General features: G+C 42.9%; 1 protein-coding gene across 3 annotated transcripts in view; it reads right to left on the reverse strand.

Moving 5' to 3' along the window:
* Positions 1-309: 309 nt before the first annotated feature.
* Positions 310-12,252, reverse strand: part of agap2 (ArfGAP with GTPase domain, ankyrin repeat and PH domain 2) — a 75,892-nt gene continuing 63,949 nt past the window's right edge. For 2 of the 3 annotated variants that reach the window (XM_061735141.1, XM_061735139.1), the window contains 6 exons: positions 9,219-9,278; positions 8,739-8,890; positions 4,190-4,280; positions 3,787-4,009; positions 3,088-3,367; positions 310-1,452 (listed from right to left, as the gene is read on the reverse strand). In XM_061735141.1, coding sequence (XP_061591125.1) covers positions 1,246-1,452; positions 3,088-3,367; positions 3,787-4,009; positions 4,190-4,280; positions 8,739-8,890; positions 9,219-9,278 — 1,013 coding nt within the window. In that variant the 3' untranslated portion in view covers positions 310-1,245. The remainder of the gene's footprint in view (positions 1,453-3,087; positions 3,368-3,786; positions 4,010-4,189; positions 4,281-8,738; positions 8,891-9,218; positions 9,279-12,252) is intronic. The other variant, XM_061735140.1, reaches the window with a different exon arrangement.

Here is a 12,252-nt window from a genome sequence, read left to right on the forward strand (position 1 = left end):
TATCTAGGTTTTTATATATATGTATACTATTGGTATCTTTTCTTTTTAATCTATTTTAATTTATGTGCCTTCTTTTAATGTAAAGCACTTTGTGATTTTATATCTGTGAAAGGTGCTATATAAATAAACTTTACTTACATACAGTACTTACTTACTTTGTCAAACAACACTCTTAGGAAGGTGGACGTCAAAGGTCTATTGTCCTTTGACACAGGAAAAAGGAGATGTCACATCAGGATATCAGAGATACAAGTTTCACCAATACCCAACTTTCATTCAAAACAGACAAAATTAAACATGGCATAATGCTGATTTAAAAACAATTTATTCTTCTCCTCTGGTGAGGAGTTCACACAACCCACAGTGTCAGAAGTAACTTTAACACCAGTCTTAGCTTCATAACTTCACTCACTGGGATTGACCACACAACTGCCATCTACTTGTGCCCCCCCGCCCCAAAAAAAAAAGTTAGATATGTAAAACCATTCACTGGTTTTGAAGGACAATGACAAAAAAGAAACAATATTTTCCAAAAGTAACGGTAAGAAATAATTTACAAAATTGTATGTCTTTTTAAGCTTACCTCTGTAACAGGGTTAAACATTACATATGTTGTATAGGTACATATACAGTATATTAAAACATCACATCTCAGACCTGCGATCATAACATTGACATATTTCATATTATAAACCATTCATTTTTCTACTTTTGTCAGAAATTTTTCAGCTGATTCATCAAAGAAATAATATTGTCCAAACTAGGCACACATGATTAACATCTTTAAAGTCAAAGGAAATATATGCCATTTTGGTTTAGTCAAAACAAAGCAACACTCTCTTTTAAAGTCTTCCACTATAGTGGGCTGACACAGCTACAATCTGTTGCTTTCTATCACTGTGACTGGATTATCGTACTTCTTAAAGAGTAAATGAAAGGAAAGCAGCCGAATGTCTTCTCTAACATTGCAGAAGATTGCTACAGTTTTACTTGAGTTTTTTCCAATGAGGGCAACAAATAGACAGTATTCCAGCGATATGTTTGATAAACTTTGACTATTGCTTTTAAGATGCTTGATATTGTTGTTGGGTTTTTAGAAACAATGTTGTATCCTTTTGTATTATATTCCCTAGTCCTGCCATTTTGTTGAACTACAGTAACACCTCCTTCACTTTCAGTTCAGCTTCATTTCCAAAATGTTTTTAAATCACGTCTATCCTCTATTCATCACAATTTAACTCTATGCTATGATATCCGCTTTCTGGAGCTGGTTCGACCCAAACTGGCAGTGCTGGAACGGCGGGAGAGAACTGGCGTTGCAGCGGCAGGAGAGTTCTCGTTGGAACACCCGTGTTGGAGCAGAATATCAATGCAACCTTTACTTCCCGTCTTTCTGGCCAGCATCATGGCTGTCTGGCATTGATTATCTTTTGCTTTCACATCGATTCCATACTGTAGGGAGAAGACAGAAAAAAGACCATCCATTAGTTTTACAACATTTACTACATTTACTACAGTATAGAACAATCTATACCAACCCTTGATAAAAAAAATTTAGGAATTTCTAAATTTTTAAACCATCACAAGTAAAGAAACAGAAACAATTTGTTCAATAAAAGGAATATCCCTTTTGTCAAAGACCTTACAATAATTTGCTTCTCAAAATTAAAATTGAAAAAACAAAAATATTAAGAGCTGTTTATCAGTTAAGATAAAAAAGCAGCTGAACCATTCTGTCTTCAGTTTGGATTGCTGTGCAATCTGGAATGGGTCACTGTTAGAAACAAACGCATGCAAGTTGCATTCATGGATTGCACAATCAACTGTGTTCACAGACAGTGATCTCTGCAAGTGTTCCTGAGCCCATGCAATGATTTCCAGGAGAGAATCATGCCTGTTTTTGATGCAGTGGCACCTGAGGGCCAGAAGATCACAAGCATCCAGTTTGAACCTTCTACCTGGTTCCACAAAGGGATTCCTCCTGATTCTCTGAACCTTTTGAAATTATACTTTTTAGATGGTGGGATCTTTAAAATCTTAGCAATTTTACATTGAAGACCATTTTCATGAAATAGTTCCACAATTTCTTTTTGATGCAATTTATTTTTTTATACCCAGTGATGTTAGTGACCTGTCACAATTCACCTAAATAGTTGTCAAACCTGGCTGGCCTGCGGTCCCCCCCGGTCATCCCACTGCTGCTTCCACCGCCTGCGCCCCCAACCCCCCCCCCCCCGGTCATCCCACTGCTGCTTCCACCTGCCTGCGGTTCCAACGGCATGCAACCCCCCCCCCCCCTGTGTGCTGCTGATGTCCCCCTCCCCCCAGTCTGGCCTTCGGCAGGAGGGTCCCCCCTTATGATCCTGGTCCTGCTCAAGGCTTCTTCCCTCGTAAAGGGGAGTTTTTCTTGCCACTGTTTGGCTTAAGGCTTTTCTCCCATTAGGGGAGTTTTTACCTGCCATTGTTTATGTAATAATTGCTCGGGGGTTCATGTTCCGGGTCTCTGGAAAGCGTCTAGAGACAACTTTTGTTGTATTATGGCGCTTTTCCACTAGTACCTACTCAGCGCGCCCCGGAACCGAGCTGAGTAGGTACTAGTGGAAAAGGGCCATTAGACGCTATACAAATCAAATGTAATTGAAAATTGAAATACTCCTTCATTTGTGTTTGTGTTCACTAATTTTTCAGCCTTTTGTTCCCCCCTTCCAACTTTTTTTATTTGTGTTGCAACCATCAAATTCAAAATGAATTTAGTTTCAGTATCTGATATGTTTATGTGTTATTGATAATAAAATATGGGTTCATGAGCTTTACAAATCATTGCATTATCTTTCTATTTACACTGTACACACTTTTCTAATGTTTTTGTGGGATTGTATGATGATGTATGAGTAGATTTATTTCAATAGATCTTAGAGAACTCACAGGTGTATACTGCTGAAATATGTCTAAGTACAGGGTTCTATGGTGCTGCTCAGAGGTCTAATCATTGTTAGAAAGCAATATATCACTCTCTGTTTTAGCTTGTGTCTGGGTGCCTTGGAAACTAATGAACTGGTGATGGCAAGGTCTGCAGGAGAAACCCACCCAGACAAGTAGCTGAGTCATAACTACATCTCCCAGCTGACAAGCAGCATGCAGAGCCGTGCAAGGCAGCGAAGAAGATCCGGATGGCACGGTGTTGATTTGATCCTTGGTACTGTGAGCCAGAAGAAGCAGCAGCCTGGGAAGATCTCTGCTCGTCACTGCAGCTAGCACTGAAGACGGCATGCTGTCTTTTGGAAGGTCCAGTCCCGAGGCTGGCTGCAGAGGAGCCACAAATGCACGCTGTTCATACTTAGCACGGATCCAGGACTCTCTTTCCTCTCTTGAAAAACAGAAACAGCACATGTTAGATACGACTGTTCAGGAGCTTGCATACTTTGTACAATCACAAAAATATAATGGTGGAGGTAAAGCCCAAGGATGTAGTTTGATGTTTTGTAGTGACACAAAACAACTTCTGCAGTTTCTATTCAGGAGGGGTTCACTTTATAGTCATAGATTTGAATAGCTTATTTAGCTAAGATTTGTTTTTGTTGGGTCTCTGCTCAGTCACTGTACTGTTTTCTTGAGAATTCCTAGGAGTTTTGTCTGGCTTTCTCAATTCCCTTATATATTAAGTTTATATTACGCATATACCACCAGTCAAATGTTTCGACACACTTTCCCATTCATGTCAATGTTGTAATAAATGTTAGTAACAAAGAAACATGTTCAGTGTTCAGATGCTTTAAGTGAACCCACCTTGTTGCATTAGGTGTGGGCTTTGTTCGACCTTGAGTGCACCTCTCCCAGATACTATTGGCCATGTGGTTTCCGATGGCAGCAAGGACCTGTGAGAGTTCTCCAGGCCAGTCGTCCAGGTCCAGAGAGCGAACACGTGACAGATGTGTTCCCAGGTTCCTGTGGATTCCTGAGCATTCAATGCAGATCAGTGCACCCAGGTTAAGACTAGCCCAGGTTGGATCTGCATGGAAAGCAGAAAGAGCATTTTAACAGCAAGTAAACCCGTACACAGTTCAAAAGGCCTACTGAGAGATGTAAGTAAAGTACAAATGAGGACAATAGTGTTGACTGTGGAAAGTGTCTTAACAATTCTACTCTAAAGTAAATGTGCTGCTGGAGGGACTGATGCAGACATACTTACTTTGAGCTTCGCAATCCACACACAGACCATTGCCTTTGGCATTTCGGATGGCCTGTAGCGCAACAGCCTCACTCTGACTGCTCCTCCGTGCCTGCGCATACATTCATTACTTATGTGTACATAAGCACTATGTGCTATACATAATGTAGTTTTCTAAGTTTGGAACAGCACATACATAGAACTGAGTAACATGTTCCCTAACAGATACCGTATGAATCTGGAAAATATCAGAATAAGTGGTGGGAAGTTAGCTGCTAACAAACAATCCATGTGGGAGATGTAGGTGCTAATAATTGACAACAGTTTCATAAAATGGTAATTTGCTTGTCACATGGCGAGGTTAGCAGTACCGAAATGCGGAAGACTGTCACGACAGGAGTAATGAAACAAAAAAGAATGTTATTTAACAAAAAGTGGTGCTTAGAGATGAATCAAAAGCAACAAGTTCTTTACTAGAAAAACTGAAAAAAAAAGTCAACAACACCAACGGCCTAGATTGGTGACCAGAGTGGTTGATGAGTAAACAACCAAAAGATATACACTCAGAGGGCTGATGAGACACAGGTGCAAACAATCAGGAAGATGAGTTCAAGGAAACAGAAAACAAGACAGTGACAGACCTTCAAAGTAAATCAGGAAGATGAAGTTAACAAAAACAAAACAACAAAATATATATAATATGTAATGCAAATCCGTGAAGGAGCGAGACCGTGAAATGTGAACCGTGTTATAGCGAGGGATAACTGTATATTATTGTAGAACAACACAATTTCTGCTGATGAAGACCTAGTGATTATTACTGGCTCTGTAGCTAAGGCTTTGCTGCACTGGTGCCAGCTGTCTATAAAAAAGAAGCATAATAAAGCCGGCTCCAGCCTCCCGACATGCACACTCCACATCCAAAACACAGGTCATTAGGCAAAATAATGTCGGAAAAAAATATCCATCAGAGAAAAGAAAGAGGACAAGGAGAAAAATGCCAAAATAAAGGTATGTTTGCATCATGGCTTGCTTGGTAGGCCTCATGATTATCAAACAAAGGTTTATGTAGCCTAGACGTTAATAGCAAATTAGCTATCCAGTTAAAAATGAGAGAAATGTATCTTTTAACGGTAACTTAAATCATACTAACATGTTTGTATTTGTGTAGCTTTAACTATGATTGAGTTGTTTCTCGGGGTTGGCTTTATATATTTTGTTGTTTTTTTAAATTCCGTTTGTTTGTTTTTTCTTGTTTTTGCTAATGTTTAATAGCAAACACTAACGTCACCATTTGCGAGCGATATGAATTTTCATCCCCTCGAACTGCCACCTTATTGTGGTGGAGGGGTTTTATATTGCCTGAATGGTCCTAGGAACTATGTTGTCGGGGGTATTACGCCCTTGGTAGGGTCTCCCATGTCAAGCACGTCCTAGGTGATGGGCCATACTAAGAGAGGTTCACAAGCAAATCATGGTAAAGAAAAATCAGGGACCGTTACGTCGCCTGGGTTTGGCGTCACCGGGACCCCTCCCTGGAGCCAGGCCTGGGGTTGGGGCTCGAAGGCCAGTGCCTGGTGGCCGGCTCTTTCCCCATGGAACCCGGCCAGGCTCAGCCTGGAACTGCGACGTGGGCCGACCTTCAAGTATGCCCACCACCCGCAGAAAGGTCCATGACAAGCTGGTGCCATGTGGTCTGGGTAGCAGTCGTGGCGGGGTGCCTTGACGACCCAATCCCTGGACGGTAGATGCGTGGGCTGACATGTCTGCTGGGCTGGACTGTTGTTGGAGCTTTTGCAAAAGCCAGCATCATTTCCGGGGGAGAGCTGCGCGCCTGACTTGTGCCCGTCGCACGGCTGATCAGTTCCCCCGGTCTCAGCGCGATCAGGCTCGGATGAAGCCCGACTAGCAGAGTCCTGACAACTGTTGCATATTTGATTTAGCGCAGCTGTTTAATGCAGAAACGGAGGATGAAGATTTCGATGGGTTTGATTAATGTAATAACTTAAATAAAGTACAATCAAACTAAGTTTTGCTCCCACTCTAATTTTAAATACGTACACTTGTATGCTTGTGTGTGTGTGTTGTGCGGCGCGTGTGTGTGTGTGTTGTTGTAAGGGGGTGCTCCATGTGTGTGTAGACGGCGCCTTTCCACACGGCGCGCCGTATGGTTGTCAAAATACGGTAGGCTCTGGAACCCAGCTCCTTGAAAGGGGCTGGACCCTCCACTACTCTGGAGTTGCCCAGGGTGAGAGGCGGCGGGCTGGTGTGGGCTTGTTTATAGCCCCCCAGCTCAGCCGCAATCTGTTGAAGTTTACCCCGGTGAACGAGAGGGTCGCTTCCCTGTGGTTTCGGGTCGGGAAATGGTCTCTCACTGTTGTTTGTGCCTACGGGCCGAACAGCAGTGCGGAGTATCCGGCCTTCTTGGAGTCCCTGGGAGGAGTACTGGATAGTGCTCCAACTGGAGACTCCATGGTTCTACTTCAACGCTCACTTGGGCAATGACAGTGATTCCTGGAGAGGCGTGATTGGGAGGAACGGCCTCCCCGATCTGAACCCGAGCGGTGTTTTGTTGTTGGACTTCTGTGCTAGTCACAGTTTGTCCATAACGAACACCATGTTCAAGCATAAGGGTGTCCATCAGTGCACGTGGCACCAGGACACCCTAGGCCGGAGGTCAATGATCGACTTTGTTGTGGTTTCATCTGACCTTCGGCCGCATGTCTTGGACACTCGGGTGAAGAGAGGGGCTGAGCTGTCAACTGATCACCAGTTGGTGGTGAGTTGGATACGCTGGCGGAGGAGGAAGTTGGACAGACCGGGCAGACCCAAACGGATTGTGAGGGTCTGTTGGGAACGTCTGAGCCCTCTGTCAGGGACATTTTCAACTCTCACCCCGAGAGAAATTCTCACAAATTCAGAGGGGGACATTGAGTCCAAGTGGATCATGTTCTCTGCCACCATTGTAGATGCGGCATCTAAAAGTTTTGGACGCAAAGTCTCTGGTGCCTGTTGTGGCGGCAACCCCTGAACCCAGTGGTGGACACCGAAAGTAAGGGAGGCTGTCAGGCTGAAGAAGGGTTCCTACCGGGCTATGTTGGCCTGTGAGACTCCTGACGCAAGCAAGCGGCAGCTCGGGCCTCCTGCAGGCAAAAACTCAGGTCTTCGAGTTCGGTGAGGCCGTGGAGGAAGACTTTCTTGGGCAGCCTCGAGGAAATTCTGGCAAACTGTCCGGCGCCTCAGAAAGGGGAGGCAGTACTCTGCCTGCACCGTTTACGGTGTGGGATAATTAACTATTTTTAAAGTGTTAGAATAACACTCAAAAGAGTGGACACATATACACACTTTTCTAAAGTTTAATTTAACACTTTCAGGGTTCATTCATGTATATATATATATATATACATACTATATATATACTGTATATATATCAGAAACAGAATCAGAATCAAGTTTATATATATATATATATATATATATATATATATATATATATATATATATATATATATATATATATATATATATATATATACTGTATATATATCAGAAACAGAATCAGAATCAAGTTTATATATATATATATATATATATATATATATATATATATATATATATATATATATATATATATATATATATATATATATATATATATATATGGTCGTGGGTGGCTTGTAGCTTGCATTACGGAGCACAAGTCTTTCCCCGACCCTGCACCCCAACCTGGGACTTGCTGATTGGGCCGGAGCTTCGGGAGCTGCGTGCTGGCCTGCGGTCCCCACCCCTGGTCATCCCGTTGCTGGCCCCCCCTTCTCCTCCTTTTTCTCTCTTTTGTCCTGCAGGTGGTCGTGGGTGGCTTGTAGCTTGCATTACGGAGCACAAGTCTTTTCCTGACCCTGCACCCCAAACTGGGACTTGCTGATTGGGCCGGAGCTTCGGGAGCTGCGTGCTGGCCTGCGGTCCCCACCCCCAGTCATCCCGTTGCTGCTTCCACCTGCCTGCTGTGCTGTTGCCGTCCCTGACCCACCAGTCTGGCCCTCGGCAGGAGGGTCCCCCCTGATGAGCCTGGTCCTGCTCAAGGTTTCTTCCCGCCTAAAGGGGAGTTTTTCCTTGCCACTGTTTGGCTTAAGGTTTTTCTCCCACTAGGGGAATTTTTACCTGCCATTGTTTATGTAATAACTGCTCGGGGGTCATGTTCTGGGTATGGGTCTCTGTAAAGCGTCTAGAGACAACTCTGTTGTATTAGACGTTATATAAATAAAATTGAATTGAATTGAATATATATATATATATATATATACTTACTCACTTTAGTAAATATTAAATTGATGTTTAGTAAAAATTCCACCATTATCCAATGCAAAATGAGCAGCTCAGTCTGAGGTTTTTCAGTTTTAAGCCCCACCGACAAAACCTGGGTTTTCACAACACTTTTTTTTTATCTCAAAAATCCAATAAATACCTTAACATTGCCTTACCAATAATTACCGAAACATTCAAAGCATTAATAATCTGAAAAGAGCTGATGGCTTTTTAAAAAATTGTCTTCCGATAATCATGTTTTTACCTTGTTTCTTCCACTCTCACACGACTGAAGGCTTGCCAGGATCTGGCTTTCGATAGCAGACACCCAAGAGTCTCTTTCTTCCTGGCTCTGAGCCTCAAAGTGCCATGTCTGCCCAGTGAATGAAACTATGATAAAGTCTGCATTCTCTTCCTCTAAAAGTAGAAGAGAGAAAGAACAAAAAGCAACTCTGTTGAGATCTGTAAAACAGATTTATGGTAAAAAAAAACAAAAAAAACATTTATGGCAGATTGTTTTGTTGAGGATTTAAACCAGTGAAGGAATTACAAAAACAAATGCAGAAGAACACAAAACATCAGTTTCATAGTAGATGAAATAAGAAATATGGAAGGATTATTACAAACAAAAAAATGTCAAATGAAGAGCTCATGCTTGAAACGTAAACAACAAATGTCAAGCTTGCAAAAAAGGTAAACAGCAGGGAACGGATGCACAGACAGCACCACTATCCTCATGTGTTACCTGTCTTATTAATGTTTCTCAAGCTACCAAAGCTCTTTAATTTCCACATTTTGCGTTTAGCTGCAGAGCAAGAGACAAGCACAGAGTAAGGATAGATAAAAATAGAGACATAAGCAATAACAAGTTAGGAAATCTTAAGAGAAAAACAACTTTCATTCATCTATATCCACAGTGAAGAAAGAAAGGCAGATGATAGAAGAAAAACAGAGCATTGAATAGGTTGCTTCCAACAATCAGTTGTTGAATGGTACAGCATGATACAGCTCATAAAACTTAATTTGGCCAGTCAGTACGGTTACATGCACATCTAAATTAAGCTATTGGGAGGCTGTAAGGCCGGCCGGCTGGAACCCCCAGGCAGCCACCACAGCGGACACCGACAGTGATGCTGAGGCGTACCTGTCTGACTGCAGTGGCGTTCCCAGTGTCACTGCAGGTCAGGAAACCAAATTGTATCCGGAAAAAATGTTAAAAAGTTTTCTAGAGCAAATAAAAGGTATAAGAGGCCTAAACATAGACAAACATTTTCCAGACAAGCTGCTTTTTTTAAACTCAGCAAAGTATGCTATTAAAAACAAAGCCACCTCCGAATTAACAAATCAGGAGGTTTTTAGGTTGAGAAAACAAATGGTTAAAGTGAGAAAAGAGCTTGATTTTTAGTAACATGTCTGCCTTGATACTGTCTTTTTTACGCTTGTTTTGTTTAGCCTCTCCAAAATGGATTCTTTTAAAGTGCTGAATGTAAAAGGCGCCAGGGTGGCAGAGAAGTGGGCTTTGGTTTTTGACATAGCAAGGAGGAAGAATGTGGATGTATTGTTCCTACAAGAGACACACATACCCCTTTTACACCAAGCTGGTTCCAGGGCTGGTGCTAGTGCTGTTGCTAGAGCCGGTTCGCGGTTGGTTCTAAAGGTGCGGGTATGGTTCTGCGTCACACACACGCAGAGCACACGGCGCACCCGTGACGCCGTCACGAATCGTTCAGAGTTCTCCGTCTCTCCATTTGGTCGCGGTGCAGTACCCCCCGCGGCCACTAGTTAGCGATCTTTTTCTGAATGGTTTATCCGACTTTTTCCGGTCACAGTAAATCAAAGAAATAAGGACAACTATTGTGCAAAAAACAAAAACAAAAAAAATCACATATAAACGAAGAAAAAAGCCCTGGAAGTTCACTACTGATTCAAACCGGAAACCGGAAATGCTTCGCTTTCAAACGAACCAATCACAGCCCTCTCGGTCTGCGTGTGGTCGGCGTCTCCTCGACGCGTAGTTACAATTTTCGGGAGGTGCACGTCAGAGACGGCGCATGTGACGGCGTGTCCTCTGCGTGTACCAAAACCACACGCCGTAGGCACGGCGTCGTTTTGACGCAGAACCATAATTCAGCCTTAAGTAAGAACCGTTTGCTTTTACACAGCTGGTGCTGCCCAGCAGCTGGCCAGAGAGCCACGTCATCACGTCACCACTCCCCCTCGTTTTCATCCCCACCCTGATCAGGAAGCTGAGAGCCAAAAGCTGTTTTAATTTCAGCTGTAGCGCTGTTAATATGGCACTTTATTAAGTTTTAATATTTTTTCAGGTAAAGTAACCTTTAAGATCCCCAACCTGGGCTCAGTTTATCCAAATAACGCCTGTTAAGAAATTTGCTCTGAAAATTTCGGAATTTCTGGCTGACTGCCGGCTCCAGAGCTGATTTATGGTTCCGCGTTAAATCGACGCAGAGCCTACGGTGTAGGGTACGGCGTACGGCGCCCGTCGCCGCGTAACCTACGCCATAGGCTCTGCGTCGATCGTCACACCATATGAGGAAGCTGAGAGCCAAAAGCTGTTTTAATTTCCGCTGTAGCGCTGTTAATATGGCACTTTATTAAGTTTTAATATTTTTTCAGGTAAAGTAACCTTTAAGATCCCCAACCTGGGCTCAGTTTATCCAAATAACGCCTGTTAAGAAATTTGACTCGAGAGCCGGCCGCCCCGGGGGACAGCAGCTCCTCTCCTTCCTCTCCTCTCCTCCTACGTAACCTACGCCGTAGGCTCTGCGTTGGTGTAACGCACCATAGGTCTGCTAGTGGGGGGGTAGGACTCCTGCTGTCCTGGTCCTGGTTCTGAACCACCATAGGTCTGCTAGTGGGGGGGTAGGACTCCTGCTGTCCCGGTCCTTCACTCCTTCCTCAATAGGTAGGGCACGTAGAACCAGGGGGATGTCTTTTAGCAAAGGGACTTTTTGACGATCGAACACTGGTTTTTATCAATATTTATGCCCCGAATAATGGAGCAGAGAGGAAGAGCTTCTTAGAAAGAGTAAGTGAAAAACGGAACAGCTGTTCATTGGAGGATTTTTTTAATTTTGGGTGGGGATTTTAACTGCACCGAGAATAGTTTCTTAGACAGAAACCACACAGAGCCTCATCTGGGGTCCCAGCATGCACTGAGGTAGCTGGTCCACTGCCATGGTCTGGTGGATGTGTGGAGGCGGATGCACACAGACTGCCGTCAGTATACATGGTCTCACCGAGGGAAACATTTCTATAGCTAGACATGATCGGTTCTATGTTTTTAAGAATCATTTTAACGTATGCAAAGGTTGTCGCATTACGCCAGATGGTTTTACAGATCATTCTTTAGTTGTATGTAATGTGTTTATAAAAAATATTTGATCTAAAACTGCTTATTGGCATTTTAACTCTGTTTTAATGTTTGATAAGGGTTTTAGAGTGGCTTTTATTTTTTTCTGGAATAGTTTTAGACATAGAAAAAATGATTTTGAATGTCTTAGGCAGTGGTGAGACCATGGCAAGACATTAATCAAACTTCTATGCCAACAACATACGCTCAGTGACTGCGTTTACATGCAGTCAATAACCCTTTTAAAACCCGATTATTGGCAATAACCCGAATTTGCATGGGCATGTAAACACCAATAACCCCTTTGAATTACCCGAATTTGCTCATATTCGGGTTTTTTAAAACCCAAATATGACCCCTGGGTTACTCCTTTTAAAACCCGAATCTTCTCTCATGTAAACGCCAAACG

The sequence above is a fragment of the Cololabis saira genome, chromosome 12 (assembly GCF_033807715.1).
Source record: "Cololabis saira isolate AMF1-May2022 chromosome 12, fColSai1.1, whole genome shotgun sequence".
NCBI classification, from domain to species: Eukaryota; Metazoa; Chordata; class Actinopteri; order Beloniformes; family Belonidae; genus Cololabis; species Cololabis saira.